General features: G+C 32.6%; 1 protein-coding gene and 1 long non-coding RNA gene across 2 annotated transcripts in view; one reads left to right on the forward strand and one right to left on the reverse strand.

The window, feature by feature from the left end:
* Positions 1-23,628, reverse strand: part of LOC146995179 (uncharacterized) — a 95,817-nt gene that overhangs the window by 68,385 nt on the left and 3,804 nt on the right. The window lies entirely within an intron of this gene.
* The window catches only part of Pka-R1 (protein kinase, cAMP-dependent, regulatory subunit type 1), a 225,419-nt gene continuing 203,474 nt past the window's right edge, over positions 1,684-23,628 (forward strand). Inside the window, exon 1 of the mRNA XM_035355089.2 lies at positions 1,684-1,819. Coding sequence (XP_035210980.1) covers positions 1,814-1,819 — 6 coding nt within the window. The 5' untranslated portion in view covers positions 1,684-1,813. The remainder of the gene's footprint in view (positions 1,820-23,628) is intronic.

Here is a 23,628-nt window from a genome sequence, read left to right on the forward strand (position 1 = left end):
GAGTGCACAGGACTTTTCCAGTTTATGGAATTTAACGAACTTTTACAGGTCCTTAGGGGATTGATAAACATGTAGTAGTAAAGGCCCTCGGGTCAAACAACCACTTAACGAATGATGATCTCCGATCTCCGATGAAGAGTAAAGAATGTTGCCTAATTTTTTAGTCCAAAAGGGCAATTTAGTCTAGAAATACGATTTTGCATTGCTTCACTTTCAGTTCGCGTGTGTTGCCATTCGAGAAAGGTAGTCTGTTAATTAACAAACTTAATTATTTAAAAGCAATATATGCATATTTTAAAACTGCATATTATTTTTTACTTTTTAATCTGATTGATTTAAATAAAAATGAAATTAATTCGTGATATATCTAATTAAAAGCATTAAATATTTTTATAGAATCACATTCCATACTTTTTTCACTTTTTAAATATACAGAAGATATATAACGTTCCCATGTTAATGCATTTTCATCTAAACTCCTGTCTAAAATCCTATAAAATATTTCGCTATTACACTTGGGCCATCTCTATCGATAATCTCTATGATAAACCGCATTAAACTTAATATACTAAAAGACCCTTTTGGACGATCGTAAAAATCTGAACACTCAAATTCTTTTAAAAATTAATTTTTAGTCCAAAGGGGTTTTGTTTCTGAAGGAATATTGTTTTCGTTTTGCGATTTTACGTTCAAAATTTTAAATGGCTGTATCACTTTTCAAATCGTTGCCATCAAATACTATCGCCCTGTATTATATTTGAAGAAATTCAATAATAAAGAATCTGCGTAAATGTATATGTTTCTGGCATTGTGGTAAAACAACGGTACCTAGAGCAATCCAGTTATAAAGGACGTAATCCTACTGTGAATATGAGCATCTGAAAGCCCAAATTTGAAATTTGGAATTTGTTTTATTATAGATTTCATATTTTGTAAAACTTTAACGAATTTTTCATTAACATACTCAACGATTTCAAAGCGAGCAATGGCAACACTGTACGGGGGAGGAGGTAAATTTTTTATCTCCAGCGTGCGGAACTGTCTATCGAAAAATCTAAAGATATGTTCATTTTAAAATTATTTTGCAACGTTGCTGTTGAACTGAATTTTATGGTTTAAGTGCAAAGAACATGATATTTAATAAATAAAGGTAACACACAAAACGTTTTAAAAAATGCCCCTTTGGTCGTAATTTAAAATCTGAAACCTTTCAGATTTTTTTATATTTTTTACTTATTTTTTAAAGGTAAATTCTTTTTTAAATTAGTAATATTTTGAGGGTTTTAGATTATAGTTTTTTTTTTTTTTTCCCCTTTCCCGCGTTTGCAAAAACTGCAGTCATTACTTAGATCCAAAAATAATTGTGTTTCACTTTATCATCTGGCTAATGGTTTAGACTTAAAAATGACTTCATCATTTTAGCACGAAAACAACTGTTTTTAGATTTATAGTCTGTGAAGACTGCAATTACTATTTAGTATTATGTAAGCATTTTCGAGCCAGGAAAATAACATGAGTGAATAGAATAATTAATGTAATATAATGGGGGATCCTCCGGAGGGAAAACAGACCAAAACAATCACCTCTTTTAATGGCGAGGGGAACATGCTTCGCAAGCCACACCTATACTGACGTCACGACTACGCCCTACTGACCCGAAGACGCGAAATACCATTTCAGACTATAGGGAGGGGGAGAAAATGACTCCGCACTCAGTTTGATTGAAAACTTGGCCCAGTTGGAAGAGCGGCGGCAGTTCATTTGTAGGACCGCGGAGAGGCTTGACGGACATCATCACAGACACCCTGCTGTCATGGCGGTAGGTGGAGGGTTTGATTCATTTTTGTTTTTGTTTATGTTTTTTAGGAGGTGGCGCTGCGTTCGAACGGAGAGTAAGTAGTTCGATATTCCCGAAGTTTCCCGAGATTTGATTTTTTAAAAGGCTCTAAACTCTGTACATTTATTTTTGGCGACTAAATTCCTCGAAGGCATGGGTTGTAAACATAAACACGTGTAATGTCACGTGCTTTGGAAATAATTTTAATGGGATGCGTGGTGTTTACAGACTTAAGAATGAAGCGCAAGATATTCAGATTCTTAGGGAATTCAACAATTAGTGTGTATATTTAAAGTTCAGCCTCCTTTTTATGTTACTATATTTTTTATAAAGAACAATGCATGTGATATAAAAGTAGTAACAGTGCAATGTTCAAATAGAAAAATGATTTAGCTGTACAATAAATATTAAGAATGAAATTTATTTAAATACTGAGTTTATAAAAAATTAAGTGGCGCCTTTTGCGTATTTAAAATCATCGCTAGGATTAAAAATATTCAGTAATGGTTTCAGCGTTTCAGCATACCATGAAAATGCTCGAAAACATGTTTTTATGCCAAAGCCGAAATTCATCTATTTAGAGTAGAGGCTCTCAACTAGGGAGGATTTTGTAGTTTCAGGAGGGAACACGGTCAGCCTTTTATTTAGTTGTTAAATATTTAGTTTTAGTTCATAAATGTATATATTAAAAACACAAATTATTAAATTATCATAACAGTTAAATCATCATAACAGTTCTGTATCATGCTTTAGAATTCTATGTATATATATATAAATAAGCCGGTTTCTTTAGCAATGTAGAACTCGGCAAAGCTATTTAGTTAGAAGGACAGATGACACTTACAGCTAACTGGCACTTCACTAAATATCTTCCAGAAGTTCTTTGAATTTAAGAGAAAATTAAGGGACTTTTGCATCACCTTGATGACGCATCTTCTCATTCAGCAAGACTGACAGTCGAGTTTCTTGAGCAAAAACATATTAAAGGAATGGAACATCCTTCCTGTTCCCTTCATCTTCCTGTGTGTGACGTTTGGCTATTTTTTAATCTGAAACAAAATTTATGTAGCTGTCGTTTTCATTCCGAAGATAAAATTGATGAGATTGTAAAAGGATGCTTTTCATCGATTCCAACAAATGGATGGCTTGAAAAATTCAATCTTTAAAATCCACCTCTAAAAATGCAGTGATGTTGGAAGGGACCACACTGAACATTCCTAAGATTTGGCAAATTTAACCTGTATCAGTAGCTGCATCTCGAAAATTTCATAGTGACTCTTGTAATTCCAATTTCTATCGAAATAATGATTCTGAACACGTTGGTAGAAATCTGCGATTTTTGGCTGCTGTTAATATTTTCGAAGTATTCAAAATACGACCTCAAGGTCCAGGATTTGAAATTTATAGAATTATTTCGCAAGAAGCAGAGTATAATTTTGAAAATAATACCCCCTTAAAAAGGAGAATTAGGAAGAAATAATTTAAAAAAAATGTTTTACAAATTATTAAACCATGCAAAATATAAACAGTGTTCTTGAAATCTAATAATAATCCATTAAAATACTCGTAAAATTTTAAGAAATACCTTTTGATTTTTATTTAATAGAATAATAAGTGTCCTATCACTTTTGCAACATGATCTTTCCGTCCAAAAAAGATATTAAATTCAAAATTTTACCTTGGAGAATGTAGTCAATGTAAAAGGAATATAAACGCTTAATTCGGAGAAAAATGAAGTTTTGTAGTTTTAGTTTTGACATTATATTCGGGAATTAAAAATTTTAAAATTAACATTATCTTGTTTAGAAGTACCGTATTTAAAAACTAATTCGTAAGTTCAATGGTTTTCAGTTGTTTTCATATTATTTCAAAATTTAATATCTTCAATTTGATCGATGTAAAAACTCAAAACATGCCTGCATATATGGATTACGTTCTATTGTTGTTGAAAGAAAAGAAATTATCTGCATTTAAACACAAATCTTGGAAACGACCTCTTCCGAGCTGCTTATTGCTTTCAGTCCTGGCCAATCAGAAAGAATTACCATTTTAAGAAAATATTTATCGCAAGCCTCGTAGAAAACGATCTGGTGAAACAAATGGGCTGTGTCTTAGATGACAATGAAAGCACATGTGCCACACAATAGATACAACCAAAATTATATAATTTTTTTCTATTTCATTTTACAGCTATTTATTTGATAGTTCTTGGAAAAAATAGGCCGAATTATAATATAGTGATACTTCGCAGTACAAACCCAGGAGCATATAACTGCAGTTACAGATAAACAGCAAGCTATTAGAACAATTATAAATCTGACTCATATATAGTTTTGAATCGAATGGTTCAAATATAAAACATAAGCGATTAAAATAATGTTAACAAAATATAATTAGTATGAAAAAAACTTAGCTCTACAAATTTGACCAAATATTTAACAAAGAGAGCCGCCGAAATACAATAAAATAACTCCTTAGAAAATCAGAATAAACTCCATCTATATTTTTCTAGAAAAATCTCCTTCCCCCCTTTCTTGTACGAAGTAAAGGAAGTGTTATAATCGCAAAAAATTTCAGTTAACAGATTCCAAAGGAAATATCAGTTTTTACCGTAGCCGAAACAATTTTGACTTTTTTTTTTTTTTTCCTCCGTAATGTTTGTACGTACGAATAGAATAAAGGACTCTGTGCTCCAAAACGGGTTGTAAAATAGATTTTTTTTCGCAACCTCTGTACGTATTTATGTATGTATCTCGCATAATTCAAATACGATTCAGTGAAGAACGGTGAAATTTTGTATATAGGGCTGCTATAACATCTAGTTATGCACCTCCCTTTTTTATTGCAATCAGCAGTACCACTTCCCTTACCCAGCTTAAACGTCCTTACCCGGGTTTTATTTTCGCAGTCGCTGTTCGTAGTTATATACTTCCAATTACAGAAATGGTTTAAATGTTTGACAAAAATATTTATTTTTTGGGCAATGTCAAATTTAAAAAAAAAAAATGGATAAATAACGAAATTTGACTTTTAATGCCGTCTTCCGGTTCCTATACTTATATCTGGAAAAGTTTCATACATGTTGCGAAAAAATAAAAATACAAGATGTTCGACAAAAATTAAGCATTGTATTTGATATCAAAATTTGTAATTTTTTATGTTATTTTCAACTTGTCTTGAACGATCGGTTAATTAAATTAGAATAATTCCAGGAAATAAGTTTAAAGTGCAGCATAAAATGTGTATAATTTAATAGGCCGTACAAGGAAAAAAGGTGTGTGGTTCTTTACATCAGATTTTTGCAGATTGTTTTCTGTCACGAGAACACAACTCGAGATGTTAATACGCTAATTTTTTCATGCCGGGAAATTTTTGAAATTTTTCATAAGTAAACTATACTGATGCTGTAATGTAACCCTTTCTTAAACTTGATCGACAGAATAAATAGATTTAATTTTAATTTTAACTTTAATAGAATAGTGAAACTTTTTATAAATAAATAATATTGATGTATTTTAAAATGATACAACTATCATTTTAAACAAAACAAAGCATGTATATCTTTTATGTATGAACAATAAATTCTTTTTATTATTAAAGAAGTGCAAGAATTCCAATGGGGTGTAAATTTACGAGCGAATAATATTAGAACAGTTTTTCCTGTACTTGTTAATTTTGTCATCCGAACAACTTATTTTAAAAATCAGGGTTTTTGATATATGTCTTTGTTTAGAGGGACTAGTTCTTAAACTAACAAGTCTGTCATAATTGCTTCTCTTAAAACTATTTCACATGTTAAGCAAAAATCTGCGTGTCAAGTTCAAATTGCAACTGCTTTTTAATCTATTAAGGTTTTTATATTTCCGAATATGGAACATTTCGATTTTTTTAACTTTGATGTAAAACTTTTTTAAATATTACACTATAATCTGAAGTTTTCTTACTGTAATTTAAAACAATTGTTTTTCTTAAGAAGTGCGGTCTTTCCCCCCCCCCCCACTTTTATTCCTTCACCGAAACATTCTTTACTTTTTTCTTCTTTCTTTGCAACAAAAGCTTTAAATGAATCATGTAAATCATAAATATTAATAAACTAAGACTTTAAATTCTGACATTCATTTCGAATTTTTTCTTCCGCTCTCCGCACCGTAACAAAATATTAGCAACAGAGATCAAATTATAATCTCGATTAATTTACATCTCTTCCTCTTTAGGTCTCGCTGTAGATTTTCTTACCAGTGCCAAACAAATGCTGTCATTCAGTTAGAAAGAAACATAAGAAACTCACTCTTTGCATCTAGGCTCATGTTTCAGCTGTTTATCTTAACGTATCACGATACGATGGACTAAAAGAACAATACATTAAGTGTTTCAGACGATTTACGCTCTTGAATCGCTTAAGTCAGTAGAATCCAACTGGCCGTCCACGAAGCAATTTTGTACAGCCCGCGAATACATTTCAATTACGTATTTGTCGCAAAATTTCCATATTTTAGCTATTTGAAGGCCGAGTTTATTTATTTCAATTTTAATTAAAAACAAACGTGAATAGCACACCAGAAGTAATTGCTTTGCTTTAGAATAAATTTATATGTGAACAGGCTATTTCTTACTGCTGAAAATGATAAATAAATAAATAAATAAAAAATTTGGGTAATGTAAAGTCGTTGGCGTAATGAATAATCTGAAAGGTTTCAGATTTTACATTACGCCCAAAGGGGCGTTTTTTTAACATTTATTTATTAAATATCATCTTCTTCACATTTAAACCATAAAATTCAGTTTAACAGCAATATCACAAAATAATTTTAAAATGAGCATATCTTTAGAATTTCCGATACACAGTTTCATGCGTTGGAGATAATTTTTTTTTCGTACACTGTTGCCATTCATCGCTTTGAAATCGCTGAGTTTGTTAATCAGAAATTTTTACAAAAGAAGTTTTTCAAAGAAAGTTTTACAAAATGTGAAATCGATAATAAAACAAATTCCAAATTAGGCTTTCTAGATACCCATATTCGGTGGAGCATTACGTTATTCAAAATTAGATGACTCTAGGTACCGTTGTTTTATCCCAATGCGAGAAACCATACTTACATTTATGCAGATGCCTCATTATTTAATTCCTTTAAACATATTATAGGGCGATAGTATTTGCAATAATTTGAAAAGTGATTCGCAGTTTATAGTGAATCGACTCAAAATGCCAAAACGAAATTAAAAGCCCTTCTGGACTAACCTCTTTGGGCTAAAAATAAATAAATAAATAAATAAATAAAACGATTGACTGATGAACATCTACAATCGGCGGGGGAAAATTTCTCTTCCAGATTACAAACTTAAATTGAAACGCCATCAAGTAAAGCTGTAATAAGAAATTAAAAAAAAAGTTTATAATTATCTACATACAAATATATGTATCGAAGGAAAATTTTATAAATAAGAGAAAGAAGGTTGCTATTATTTGTTCTTAAGTTTTGACCCATTTGGGAAATTTTCTCTGAAAACTTAAAAAGTGTTCATAATTATTTCATTTTTAATTTAAATTAATTTAATGATTAATTATACATTTTAGAATTATTTGAAATAAACTGTCAATTTAAAAATTTTAATATGTAACTATCAGTATATTTGAATTACGAAGTGTAACCAAGTAAAATGTCTTGCAGGCACCAAACTTTTAGATTCCAGAGACAGAAAATAAATATATATTTGAATTTTTTTACTTTGCTATATTATTCTTGTTGTTTTGCATTTTTTGATAAAATTTAATAAACAAATTTAAAATTTATTTAAAATACTTTTTATTTTGTTAACAATATAAAAACATTTTGTTAAAAAAGATTTCTGGCCTATCAGCTGTTTCTGGATCGTGCATTCGGCCCGCATGTAATTTGTATTTGACACCTAGAATAATCTTACCGTAGTGCATATTATTAAATTACAGTAAACAGATAATTATTCAAGGAAATGCACTAGCTATCGTGGTATATAATGGTGATCAAAATTAAGAGAATTTTCACGTTTGGTTTATTATCTCATGACCTCATAGACAGATTTAAATCAAATTTAGATGTACATAGATTGATATAAAATAAAAGGCATCTCAAGCCATTTAGGAAGAGATAAACAAAAATACATTATGACCCTCGATGAAGCATCCTGAATGACTGCAACAAAAAAGTCTATTATCGAAAGCGGAGAGGAAAAAAAATGTACAAACCCTGGTTCTGGCAAAGGCAAAGAAAGTTTCAATAAGGAGTTTATGATTGTCGCAAGATTCTCTTATAATCGGAAATTAAAAACAGGAAGAGGGAAAAAAATTTAAAATCAACTCGTACTATCAAGAACGTTTTACATCCAAAATTTCAGAAAAAATTCCATTTCTTTATCCCAGTGACTTTCAAAGAATGAAACTGCAAGGCAAAGCAACAAGACATACTTAGAAAGCACCACTGCGTTTCTTGAAGAAACGAATACTGAAACAGGTATTGCACATATACCTTTTTAGTGTATTCCTGTGTTTACCGCTCGCCAGCGGCCGAGCGGTAAAGTCGCTGAACACTGCTAGTTTGGTCCGAGGTTCGAATCCCGCGAACGGGCTGGCTGCATGGGCGTTTTGGCGATTTCCTCCATGTGTAAAGTGTATACTAACCAGTTTCCCTTAGAAAGTCCTCCAGGGAGGCACCCCTTCTCTTAGGCTGAAGGCTTTGCTGTAATGATATAAACCAATTTACCTCACGCATGAAAGTATGACGTTAGCTACTTTCACGCGCGGAAGTATGTTGAATGATTGCAGCAAAATATGCAGGTTATGTGCTTTACGAGGAATACGAAATATCTGTTTTTATGTGAGGATAATAGAGAACTTGTTGCAACTAGCCTGTCTTCTGAAAATCGAGCAGGAAAAATAGTTGGTGTTCGACAGTTTTATCTTCTGCGGCCTTCATATTTGAGCAAAAAATTGCGAAAAGTATCGTGAAGGTCATACTAATCTGCTGAAAAGTTAGTCGTAGGCAAAAATACCCAATTTTATGATTTTGCCCATTCAGTTACCAGAAATCCTGTCAAAAGCATTATGAAATATTGATGAATATGAGTCAAGTAGTTATTTTCCTCCACGATAATGAAGAAAACCCAAATTTTTACGCAGGGAAAAAACTAAAATTTTACGTTTCGTGCCGTAACCTACTTGACAGAATATAATTGAAAGATTTTAATCAATTTAAAAAGAATACGATTCTTCTATAGTAAATACCTATAGTTAATAAGCAGTTGAGAAATAAACTTCATATTTTTTATGGCAGTTTGATCATGGTTATCTCAAAGTATACTAGTCAAAAATTGTTGAATGGAATGTAAAAGATGGATTCCTTATTTATAAAATTTTCTTTTGAATATTTTCTTACGGTATTTTGATGTTTGTTTTTCTATATGCTATGTTTTCTTATGGCATTTTGATGTTTGTTTTTCTATATGCGTTAAGCCGGTCTATTGAGTGTATCTTGTTTACCCGAAAGGAGAAGAGGATTACTTGAAATCAGTTGATATTTTTATTTCAGTTTTCTAAGAGTGATATGCCGTCGGTATCTTCGTTCTGGATCAAACCGGAATGATTTCTTATATATTTTTGGATTCAGTAGAAGAATCAATTATTCAATGTTATGGCCATTTTCAAAATGAATAATATTGTATATCTACAAGGTAACAGAAAATTAAAAACAGCTCAATTCAATTATCTTTAGCAGAAAACGTATGGCATGTAGGACTAGTTTCCAACTATAACCGTAGATTATTTTCTTTAAGATGTAACTTCATTTTTATCTTGATAGTAACGATCCAGAGAATGTATATTAGTTTTTGTTTGAAGAGGAGGGGAAGTTTTTTGTTTTATAACGCCTTCAAATGAAAAAGCAAGTTTTGCAAAACAGAAGGTAAAATTTAATCGGGATGTGAAATAGCAGAATATACACGTAATAAGAAAATATGCATTCAATTATAGAAGGTGGCGTATAGTTAGTTGTTAATTTTATATTTAGTAGATGGATGGACACATAATTAGTAAATAAACATGCAGTGTATCAATAGGCATACATCGAGTATGTAAATATACAGTAGGTAAAGGGATTGATTTTACATAAGACTGAAATGCATCCCATACAAATTCCAGATAATTGAAATATATGAACTGTGTTTGTCACGTTTTTCCCTCCTTTCTTGTAATTTGAAACACGTCCAACATCGGGAGGTCCTGAATTCGAATCCCTGCGAGAACATTGCATATTTTCCACGATTCCTGCTCCGAAATAAAATGCCTAATGGTTTCTATATAATTAAATGAAAACGGTTCAGTGATCTCATAGAGTGTTTATACTAAAATACAATATTTCTTCGAGTATTAATCTTAGCTTTTTAGCGCCAGGTTGTGAAAAATATTCGCTTAATTTCCACCTTCCTCAGTGCATTCAGAGAATGAGCACCCATTAATTTTAAAATGGATTCGCCCACGTAATGATTGTTTTCGTATCACTGACCGAGTGTCGTGTAAACATTATTTTCGCTTTACTCGCAGACTTCATGCGAAAGTCACGCCGAACCTTTCCATTCTAAATGTTGAACTTTATGTCAACCTGATACAAGAACTTACCAGTTACAGCGAATCATTCAGTCTACGATTTTGCTGAGTCGACTGAGCTTTCACCTTCTCTTATTCCTCGTGGATGATTCGAGGCACAAAGAGTAGCAGAGGCCATAATAAGAACGTGTAAAATTCTAATTACAAGAAAATAGAAATAAATATATCATAGATATCGTAATGTTAATATGACTATTGTATTCTCACTGTAAAACATAATATTGTATTTGTTACCTATAATTTATTTGCGAGTACTTTTGTTTTGTTATATTCTTTCTGTAACCGCGTCCTTTGGAAACTGAATTATTCGCATAAATTTCCCTTCTGGATTTTCGGAAGATAAAATTGGTAAAAGAAAAGAGGAAGTCGGGAGGAAATATGGTAATATCGAAGAAATACGATAATTTACTTCAATAAAATTTTGTAAATTGTTTAATCATACGGAAATAACTGAAAAAATATTTATAATATATTTTATATAATGGATTTCTCTTGTCATAGGGTCTTGCATTGGTCGAGGGGTAAAAACGTTGAACACTGTGGTTCAGATCCTAGTAGATGCCTGGTTATATGAGATTTTTCGTGTTTTTCCCCCATTTGTAACGAGAATATGACCCATTTCCCAGTAAAAAGCTATCCACGAAAGCATTACTTCCTTTAGACTCATAACCCGTATGTGCTTATAATATAAATGATTATCCGTTTGCTGTATGCTTTTCCGATTACTTTAAAGCTACAAAAGAGATAATCAGAGTCAAAAGGAAAGCACTTTTCTCATGAAGTCATTAAATCATTGATTTATGCATCACAATTAAAATTACTGAAAACCATAACTGATAATTTCATCCGAGCTCTGAAGAGGGGTGTGAAATAGAATTTAAATTATTGAGTCTATCGTCATTCTAGTTCTGTCAGAACCTAGATTTTAGTCGGGATAATCTCATCTGTGCTGTGTTCTGTACTTAATAAATTCATTAAGTGGTCTTCTTCTTTCTCTAGAAATATCCAATTTTGCATCGCAATTAGAAAAATAAATGAAGCAATTACAAAGTGAAATTGGAAGAGCAGTAATTAAAATCGCCGATGTCAGCGGAAATAATTATCGATTGCTCAATAGTGCCAATCAACGTAAATGAATTTCCTGGCCTGATCAAAATAACTGTTATAAAAGAGGTATCTGACGAATTCAGATTTCCGCTGCAAAATTCAAATAGGAAGTTCCTTTAAAAAACATACAAAAACTAAAAAAAAGGGGTCATCCAGAAAAACGTAAATTGAGAAGGGGTCAGTATAACCTCCCCAAGGAGGAAAATCAACGTGTTTAGTTAGTCACACATTTCTCACATTTTAAAAGCTTTTACGTATTTTTGGCATTTCCCTTTTACAGTCATGCTTTAAAATAAAATTGATTCAACCTTCCTTGTGGGATTTCTTTTAACGTGATGCACGTTTTATAAGGCACTTTAAGAAATATTTCAGGAATAAAATTTCATCACTATGTATTGTTTTATGGCATTTCCAAAGATAGCTCCGTCTTTTTGTAGGCATTGTCGGATATTTTTTCCCTCGTCTTTGATTTTTTTTTTTTTTTTACACTTGTATTTTCATATTCAGATTTATAGGTTGGACAGGCTATAAAACTGTGCTTTTAGATATGACTACCACAGCAGGCTTCAGCACATTGAATACATATGTACAGATTACGCAGATTTGGAGATAGAAAAGTAAAGGTACATTTGCGAGAAGTATTGTTTATACGCAAAGCTGTTTTCTTATTGTTTTTGGCTCCCTCCTCCTCTTCATATAACGTGAATACTCTAAAATGATAGCTACTTTTAAAAATTCTTTAACTTTCCTTTTTCAACTATTAAAACTAATTATTTTCTTATTAACTAAATAAAGTTAATACGAAGTCATTTTTTAGTCCAAAGGGGCAATTTGCCTTGAAGGACTATTATTTTCGTTTTAGCATTTTGCGTTAGTTTACTATAAATGTCCGATTCACTTTTCAAATTGTTGACACCAAATATTATCGCTCTGTATTACATTTAAAGAAATTAAATAATAAAGAATCTGCATAAATATATGTATGTTTCTCGCACTGTGATTAAACAACGGTACCTAGAGCCATACAATTTTGAATAACGTACCTTTCCACCCGAATATGGGCACGTGGAAGCTTTAATTTGGAATCTGTCTCATTATTTATTTCATATTTTGCAAGACGTTAACGAATTTTTGATTAACAAACTCAACGATTAAAGCGTGCGGAACTCCTTTTTATCTCCAGCGCGCGGAGCTGTGTATCGGAAATTCTAAAGATATGCTCGATTTAAAACTATTTTGCGATATTGAAGTTAATTTTATGGTCTAAGTTCGAAGAACGTGATAATTAATAAATAAAGGTAACAGGCAAAATGTTAAAAAAAGTCCCTTTGGACGTAATTTAAAATCTGAAAACTTTCAGTTTGTTCCCCCCCCCCCACGAGAGGTATTATAAGTCTGTTTACTTTTGTCCGTATAACTTGTGTGTCCGATTCACTTTTCAAATTGTTGCCACCAAATATTTATCGCCATATATTATTAAAAAATAAACAATAATAATAAGGGTTGTCCAACTGCACCAATCAAAATTTCTTCCCCCCTGCTGCTACAGGATTATTATTTAACTTTTCGAAGCCAATTGTAGCCAAGGGGGAAATTAAAATAAATAAACAGAATTACATATCACAAGAACAAGTAACAAATATCTAACAAGCAGGCTAATTACTTGAATAATACTTAATAAATGCGAGAGCTAACAAAGAAAATAAAAGGTATTGGTAAACATACATATTAGCATTACAAACATCTTTCATTTATTATAATAATATCATTAATTAAATAATTATAAAGCATACAAATTATATTTTTAATAAATTACATCAATAATAGTCAAGATGTCTGAACTAGACTGCAAAATTTCATAGAGTGTAAAAAATTATTCCATATCAAAGTGTGTTAAAGAGTGCTAAAAATATTTTTTGTTAATTAAAGGAATCATGTAAATGTTTGCAGAAATTAAATTTAGTTAAATTTAAAAAAAGCTTAGCATGAAATCTATTATAACAACATTACTATGCATTTGGAACACTGACGTAAAAATTGCAAATAAATTTAAATTATTATGATAACAAGTTTTTTCTAAAATTTATCTCGAAGAAAGGAATTAGATAAACAATACTGCAGATTAATATAATCAATCAGGCCTCTCAATAAATAAAAGTTTATTTTTTTAACCAAAAATTAAAAATTGGGATGCAAAAGTTTGATTAATATACTTGGAAATATCTGAACATATAATTAATTAGAAATGTATAATTAAATTAATAACAAGCTAATTAACAGTCACATTAAGCTTAATTTCATTCAATCTAAAATAAGCAATCGATCAGGAGCTCCGCATAACTGAAGTTTTAATGCTATTTTGCGTATAAAATAAAAGTTGCACTTGTGAAACAAGTGAATAATGTACTGATAGTCAACAGGAATTAAAATACAGTGGTTAAAAATATAACTACTTGTCAGAAGGTATGCAAAGTTGCCATGGTTAAAGAAATTGAATGATTTAGAAAACTCATAGAGTTAAGCGCTACAGGGTGAAAAGAAAATTCTGGAATAAGCATGTTAAGAAAATTCGATGGAGAAATAATCCTGAATTTATTCATATCCATATAAACTCTATGCTTTTGGAAAAATGTTACATATAATTTGCACCGAGGAATCAATCACCGAAAACGAGTTTATTTCTTTCCTTATTTTTTCTTATTATAGGAATTTGTAAAAAGGTATGACAAGGTGAAAATTTTTGCAATATTTTTAAAGAATACATTAAAAAAGTATTTTTACTACATGAACTGAAATTTTTATGCTACATTTTTACACAGTAAATAAGTACAAAAAGAAAAGAAAGAGCTGGGGGATCACCGGGACTAGAAACTCGGGTGGAACTACCAATGTTTAGTGACTTTTCCGCTTCATCATAAGACCTTTTGTAATTAGGCTAAACAATATATTAAAGAAAATAGAAGATACAGCACACGTAAGAACAAAAGTGGGCTGAATTAGAGATTTACATGTTTGGTCAATGAGTTAAACTTACCTGTATGCCATTATGAAATATTAGGAATGTAGCATAAAAGCATGAGTGAAGAAGGCAATGGCAATCTAAATCATTGTAATCTAAATGTATATTATTATGAGTATCTGCTATTAATTTCAATACTGCTGAAAAAATTATAAATGAATTATATTATAAATCACACGAACTCGTTGCATTATAAATTACAACAGTTAGAAATATTATTAGCGTGATTTAGCGACTATCTTTGTTAACAAATAATATCAAGTAATTAATTTTACAAATAATTCAGCCTGAAACTAGCTACATGGAATAATAAGCTACATAAGGAAAATAAGCTACATGTTGAAGATTAAGCTTTACCAAGGTGTTAGAAACATCTTCTGTTAACTAGAGTTGTGATGCAAGAATTTGTAAAAATTATCATTATTTAAATATAAATTGGCATAAATACAATACAAAGTATATAAATTCTACATACATGAAAACTTGAGTACAGTGCAACAATATGTGAAAAAGGAATGGATTAAAAGGGAATTGAAAATCCCAGGATATGAATATAAGAGAGTTTGATTTTTTTTTTTTGTTAATTATGAAAATTCTGCTGACGCTCATAATTATTAATTTGTTAATTAAATGTGTATTAGAAATTAAATGTATGCCAAAGTACATCAGGTGGAAAACAGAATAAATATTGAAACGTTTCTAGTGTTAAAATATGGAGTTTGTAACAAAGTTAAATAACCTTAAAATAATTTCAATGATTAAAAATGGAAAGCTTAATACGGGAATATATTGCAATAATATTAGTATGAATTTAGAACGACTTAAAAAGTCCAATTTTTAGATTTAATAAAGAGAATTTTTTTAATTAAATTAGAACTGTTTACCTAAAATGGTAAATTTGAAAGTTAAAACCATTCTGCTATCTAAGAAGATTTGTTAATATTTATCTAAACAAGAAACTTATTTAAGGTGAGCTACAAATCCGATATTTGATAGGTTGATTATGTATCAGTTTTATATATGTCATTAATCTATCAATTTTACTATTCAAAACTGATCAGCGACTAAAATCTACAACTTGAAAAACTTTTAATTCTTACAGAGAATAAAAAAGATCTGGCTCATCATTCCTTTAAGCATCATAAAGCTTTAAAAGGAGTGTAAAAGAAATTTATTTTTACTTTAGCACACGCGAGAATTTAAATTAATATTTGTTTTGCATACACAATTTTTACAATATTGACAAACGAAAATAAAGGCTTGCAGTCTCAATAGAATGTCCCATTAATGGCGATAAATGACTTTTCGTAGCACCCAATCTTCTTGGGAAAGAAATAGGGGACAGGAAACGTCGCGAAGTTCGTGGATTAGATAACAGGGGAACGGGGATCTTCGATCAAATTTGGCGCAGTTCGTACCCTACCAATAATAAGATACAATACTATCTAAAAGAAATATAAGAAGAAAAATCTGAAAGGTTTCAGATTTTAAATTACGTCCAAAGGGTTTATTTTAACGTTTTGTGTGTTACTTTTATTTATTTAATATCACGTTCTGCGCACTTAAAACATTAAATTCAGTTCAAGATCAATATGGCAAAATAATTGTTAAATGAGCATATCTTTAGAATTTCCGATACACAGTTCCGCGAGCTTGGAGGTAATTTTTTTTTTTTTTTTTTTTTAGTCCAAAGGGACTTGAGTCCCGAAGGACTATTACTTTCGTTTTGGCATTTTGCGTCGGACGGATAAATGTCGGTTCACTTTTCAAACTGTTGCCATAAAATGTTAGAGTCCTGCATTATATTTGAAGAAATTAAATAATGAAAATCTGCGTAAATGTATGTATATTTCTCACGTTGTCATAAAATAACGGTACATAGAGTCATCGAATTTTGAATAACGTAATCCTCCAACGAATATGAGCATGTGGAAGACCAAATTTGAAATTTGAAATTTGTTTTATGATCGATTTCCTATTTTTTAAAACTTTGACGAATTTTTGATTAACAAACTCAAGGATTTCAAAGCGAGCAATGGCAACGTTGTGCAGAAAGAACATTTTTATCTCCAGCGCGTGAGTCTCTGTATCGGAAATTCTAAAGATATGCTCGTTTTAAAACTATTTTGCGATATTGCTGTTGCACTGGATCTTATGGTTTAAGTGCGAGGAACATGATATTTAATAAAGAAAGGTAACACACAAAATGTTAAAAAACGCCCCTTTGGACGTAATTTAAAATCTGAAACATTTTTCAAAAAAAATCTGAAACATTTCAGATTTTTTTTTTTTGGGGGGGGGGTTATTGCAGATTTTGTACGAATTTTTTGTTTACTAAAATAAGCGATTTGAAAGCGAGCGCATTGGCTGTCAGAAATAAGCATTTTTATCTTCAACGCCCGAGATTATTGCCATTATGTAAAATGTAGATATTAATATTTCAATTTTAGTCAACAAATTATGCTACTTAAAAGGAAAGTGTTGCCACAACCGAAATAAAATTCTTTTATCTGCCATAGTCCGACGTGTTGCCATTCTGTAAAGGGTAAGATTTTTATCTTTCGAATTCAATCTGCCTGATATTCAATAACAAACCAAGCGATATTCAAGCAACAAACGTAGTTCTTAAGAATATTTTTCTTACTTTTGCATCTGATTAATTTAAATAAAATTGCATTTAAATCATGAGATGACTAATTAGAAATATTCAATAATTTTATGAAATTACACTAGCTGGACTCATTAAAATCATTACACATTTTTTTTTATGATAACTAGTAAAATTAAAAAGCCAGAAAAGCCAAATTCAAATGTTAAGAAGAAAAGGTTAATATTTATGAAAATATAATTTTTTTAATATTCATGAAATATAAATATTAGTATAAATTTGTTAATATGCATAAAGAAAAATCAAATATTCCTGTACGTAAAAGATACATTTTTGGTGTGAATAGTTAAAGAAATGCGTTATTTAATTTTGATGTAAAATAGTTTAGCATACAAAAAATACAACAAAATTTCCAATCAATATTCTAAATTCAAAAAACAAATGAGTATTTCGGAATTTGACCTTAAAAAACTGATGTTGGAAACTCATTTGAAAATAGCTGTGCAACACGGAAGAAGGTGAAGAAAAGTCTCATGAAGCAGATTTGGTTGAAATGACATCTAAAGCTAACACCATGTGAAACTTAAAAGGAACTGTCAAGCAAACGCCTACAAGCAAAATATAACAGAATTAAAAAAAAAGCTCAGAAAGAGGGAGAATGACACAGAAAATGCGCATAAAATTCTAGAATGCCAAACCGAAAATACTGACGTTTAATGGCATTTAGTAGTGAAAAATGACCGTGTGAACGTGTGAATGTGGATGTGTGTGTGATCTGCATTTTATTTAATACCCGTGCTTTATTAGTTTACAAGCATGATTTGATATTTTATTTCCTTTAAATGTGTCTGAACTGAGCATATTTTTCAGTTGAACTTTGGAAAGACATCCTACTTCAAGCACCGCATAACTTTTGAATAAATAATAATAAAATATATATATATATATATATGAAAGGTTTTAGATTTTAAATTACGTACAAAGGAGCGTTTTTTTAAACATTTTGTGTGTTACATTTATTTATTAAATATCACGTTCTTCGCTCTTAAACAATAAAATTCAGTTTAACAGAAATATCGCAAAATAGTTTTAAAATGAGCATTTCCGGTACAGAGACTCATGCGCTGGAGATAAAAATGTTTTCCTGTACAACGTTGTCATTGCTCGCTTTGAAATCCTTGAATTTGTTAATCAAAAAAAGTTAGTTTAGTTAATATGATATCGATTATAAAATAAATTGGGCTTCCACATGCCCATATTCGGAGTAGGAATACGTCTTTCAAAATTCGATGGCTCTATGTACAGTTGTTTTATCACAATGCGAGAAATACAGGGTGTTTCGTAGATCATAGGGCAAACTTGGAGGGGTAGTGGAGCGTACTAAAACATGCATTTTGTTATAGGAATGTAGGGTCTAAAGTGACAGGTTAAGACAGGAACGCAAAAAAAAAAAACGACACGAGAGGAAAATGTGTTTTATATACAAAATCAACGCAAAGTGCTTCTTTGTAACAATACAGTATTCACAATAAATGTTCAAAATTGCGACCACCAGTAGTAATACATGCTTGGTAATGTCGCAGAAGGGATTGACGAACATTTTGAAAAACGACAGGCATTTCGCGCACGCTTGCAGCCGCAATGGATAGTCGTGCAACGAGGTGCTCCGGTGAGTCAACGGGAGTCTCGTAAATGATGCTCTTCAGATGGCCCCATAACAAAAATGCAAGCTTGATAAATCTAGCGAATGGGGTGGCCAATTAACGGGTCCACCACGGCCAATTAATCGGCCCGGAAATGTCCTATCCAAGTAATTGCGGACCCGCACGTGGTTATGGGTTGGTGCACCATCACGCTGGAACCACATGCGATCACGAACGACAGCCGGAACATCCTGCAGCAATTCCCGTAGCACCTCTTGCAGAAAAATATGATAATATAAGCCATTTGTACGTGCAGGTAAGAGGTATGGGCCTATGAGGTAGTCGTGAACAATACCCGCCCACACATCCACGGAGAAGCGGATTTGGAATGCATGTGGACGTGTGCCGTGTGGATTATGAGTTGCCCACACGTGCATGTTGTGGCTATTGAAGATGCCGTCCTGTGAGAAAGTTGCCTCGTCCGTAAATAGCACATCCGATGAGAAATCCGCCTGCGCCGCACACTTCTGCAAGAACCAGTGACAGAAATGAACTCGAAGAGGGTAATCTGTCTCTTGCAAGGCTTGGACTCTCTGCAAATGGTATGGGTGCAAATCATTTTCATGCAATATTCTCCAAATGGTGGAATTACTCAGCTGCAGACGACGTGCAATAGCTCTTGTACTTATCTGAGGTGATTCATGCACAATGTTCAAGATGGATTCTTCAATGCGAGGTTGTCATGCACTTCTTCTTCCACTCCTAGCGTCAGAGGTGGTTTCAAATGACCCGTGTTCACTCAGAGACCGATGCAACCTCTCGAACATTGTGTCCTTCGGCATACGCCTGTTCGGAAACCGTTCCTGGTACAACCGTAGAGCTGCTCTGCCGTTCCCATTAACAGCACCATACATGAGATGCATGTCAGCTTTTTCCCTGTACGTAAACTCACCCATCACACTCGACATCAGAGTTGCGAATGATCCTCTGATGCATCGGATCGCTCACTACCGCCCTATACCGCTGCATTGCCAGCCGATCACAGCTGTAGTTCCTATTACTGTTCCCTTTTTTTGCACATTTATTGTGAATACTGTATTGCTGCAAAGAAGCACTTTGCGTTGATTTTGTACATAAACACATTTTCCTCTCGTGTCGTTTTTTTGCGTTCCTGCCTTAACCCTTCACTTTAGATCCTACATTCCTATACAAAAAATGCATGTTTTAGTACGCTCCACCACCCCTCCAAGTTTGTCCCATGATCTATGAAACACCCTGTATACATACATTTATGCAGATTTTTCATTATTTAATTTCTTCAAATATAATGCAAGAATCTAACATTTGGTGGCAAAGTTTGAAAAGTGAAACGGACATTTATAGTGAACCAACGCAAAATCGCAAAACGAAAACAATAGTCCTTCAAGGACAAAGCCCCTTTGGATTTAAAAGTGCCAAGACAGATTCACGTTGAGCGAGCATCTTTATCTGCACGTCAGATAGTTTACATGTAAGGGCAATCCCAAAAAAAAGGTCTCCTATTTTTTGGGGACGTACAGAAAGTTTTAATACGGTTGTTGGCAACGCTGTTGTGAGTGGTGGCTTCTCCGCTACCACATAAGCACGCAGGCGCTTCGCTCAGATGCTCAGTCTTGACTTGGCAGCCATTCGAAATGGAGCTCCCGATAAACGTTGCCGCCAAGTGCGAAGTGCGCGCAGTTATTCGATTTTTGAACGCAAAAGGCGTTAAACCAGTTGAAATTTACCGCCTATTGACGGAAGTGTATGGACAGTCGTGCGTGGATGTCAAAAACGTTCGCAAGTGGTGTAGAGAGTTTACAGCAGGTCGTACTGAAATTCATGACGAAGAATGGAGCGGGAGGCCGTCAATTGCCGACGAGACAATCGCGAAAGCTGAGAAACTCATGCGTAAAGATCGGAGGATCGCTCTGGATGCTCTCTGCATTTTGGTTCCTGAGGTTTCCAGAAGCACCATCCACAGGATTTTAACGGAAAAGTTGCAATATTGGAAGGTATGTGCAAGATGGGTGCCGCGTATGCTGACAGAAGACCACAAACGGAAACGGGTTGATTCTTCCCACGAATTTCTTCGCCGCTATGGAGACGAAAAGGAAAACTTCTTGGATTCATTGACGCTTCCTGAAGGGCATGGCGGCAAGCTGGTATGACATGGGCATTGTAAAACTGCCACAGCGTCTACAAAAATGCATCGACCGAAATGGCGATTATGTTGAAAAATACAGCATGCTTCAATGTTTGTTCAAAGTGATGTAGCAATTATAGAAAATAAACGGTTCTTTGTATATCTAAAAATATAGGAGACCTTTTTTTTTGGGATCGCCCTCGTACTAGATGTTATAGGAGTCCATGTACAAAATTTTAATGCTCTAGAGACTAATCGTTTTTGATTTACGCCAGATACATTCATACGTACGTATGAACAGACACCACAATAAATCCATTTTTAATACATTTCAAAACCACTTGATAATCGTTTTTAGAAAAAAAGTTTTCTTTATTCTGTTTGTAGGCGCAGAGGTACGAAAAAAAAATCTGAAGGCCTTCAGGTTTTACATTATGCCCAAAGGGGATTTTTTTGAACATTTTGTGTGTTACCTTTATTTATTAAATATAATGTTCTTCGCACTTAAACCATAAAATTCAGTTTAATAGCAATATTATAAAATAATTTTAAAGTAAGCATATCCTTAGAATTTCTGATACACAGTCTCGCGCGCTGGAGCTAAAAATGGTTTTTTCTCGTACAGTGTTGCCATTGCTCGCTTTGAAATCGTTGAGTTTGTTAATCAAAAACTCTCAGTCGTGGCTCATCGAACTCAAGTCGTTTCCAAACAAGTGTCGTATACGACTCAAATTAACTAAAGATTAACTTCTAAACAGGCCTATACTAAACTGGACATAGATCGAGGTACCATTGTATTTGAATGGAGGTATGTCTTCCGAATTAGTAAAAGAAATATTATTTTTTATAATAAAAAATCTTTTTTTCTTAAGTAAGATGTGTGCCTAATATTTTATGCTCATAAATCAATACAATAATGCTAATAATAGCACATTGTCACTGTTGCGAAGATGAACTAAGATCCACATTCCTAAGCGCAGATAAATATTATCAGTTACTACTATCTGTTAATCAATAAATATTATCGATTATCAGTTAGTTGAACATTAAGCTTTTATTTTTGAAATTTTTTCTACGTATCGTTCAGAGAAAAGGGATAATAGTAGCTTTGTTGCTGTGTAACAACCCTTAACGAGAGGAGAGTTTTTGTGTGTGAAAACAAAAATGGTTTCTAAGGCCTATTGGTCTTGAAACGGCATTTTGCGTAGAATCACTGTAAACGACTGTATCACTTTCCAGATTGGTGCCACCAAATATTGTCGCCTTGTATTATATTTAAAGAAACTAAATAATGAAGAATCTAGATGAATGTATATATGTTTCTGGTATTGTAAAAAAAAGGACGGTACCTAGAATCATCAAATTTTGAATAACATAGTCCACCACTCGAACATGGCCACCTGGAAGCTCGAATTTGGAATTTGTTTTCGCGCGAGGCTGTCTATCGGAAATCCTAAAGATATGTTGTTTTAAAATTTTAGCACAATGTGGCGTTAGTCCAAATACTCTCGAAACGTGTATATGTTTGTAAATGGGGAGGGGGAGGGCCAATATATAAAATTTGAAAGCTTTTTTTTTTTTTTTGCTGGGGGGTTTGTTTATTGCGTTGAAAAAAATTAAATGTTGAATGTTGAAGTTTGTAGCAGTAATATTTTAGAAAAGACAAGAAAAGAAATTAATGCCGAAAAAACTGGCTTATGATGATATAGAGGAACTGCTTTTAAGAAATGGTGACGTCTTGATAATGAAAGTTACGTAGGTTCATACAGTATAAGCTCTCCTAAAAAATAAAGCCTATAATCTTTTTAATATTTGTCTGAAGGTTTCCACATTGCAGTTTCAAAAATCGTGTTTAATTAATTACTAACTTTGTGCGAAATTGGCACTGGATGCATATTACAGAGGGTGTTTACCCCTTTTAAGAATGATTTCGGTGCCGTTTAATTAAAGTTTAAAGTGACTTTTTTCTAAGTGTTAGATCTGATAGCCTTTTTTCTGGACTATAAGTCGCATAATGATTTCCATGATAGAAGGGTTTTTTGTGAAATAACTAGGGGTATTGATTTTCATTCCTCTTCTACTATTTTCCAGACTATCAATCGTGGTGGGTTTGCGCTTAGAGAGAAATCTTCTCAAGACATCAAAGGCACAGTAGTCAGAGGATTTCGCAGGTTTGGTTTGGTTTATTTGATTATTACAAAGCACTCAAGAGCTATCTGCCTAAGGGAAGAGATGCCTTCCTGGAGGACTTTCTAAGAGGAATTGGTTCGTATACGCGTACACATGGAGAAAATTTCCAGAGCACCATGCAGCCAGTCGGTTTGCGGGATTTGAACCAAACTACCAGTGTTCAGCGACTTTACCGCTTGGTCTCTGGTGGGCCGGAATTTGGCAGGAATACACTGAGAAGGTATATATGTGCAATACCTATATCAGTCTTCGTTTCTGGAAGAAACTCAATGGTGCTTTTCGAAGTATGTCTTGTTGCTTTGTCTTGAAGTTTCACTCTTTGAATGACACTGGGATAAAGAAATGTAATTTCTTTTGTAAATATCGGATGTAAAACGTTCTCTTGATAGTGCGCTGTATACATATGTCTCTTGATAGTGCATGAG

This window comes from Stegodyphus dumicola, chromosome 10 (genome assembly GCF_044657685.1).
Source record: "Stegodyphus dumicola isolate Sdum_Otavi_A_Nest chromosome 10, ASM4465768v1".
Classification (NCBI taxonomy): domain Eukaryota; kingdom Metazoa; phylum Arthropoda; class Arachnida; order Araneae; family Eresidae; genus Stegodyphus; species Stegodyphus dumicola.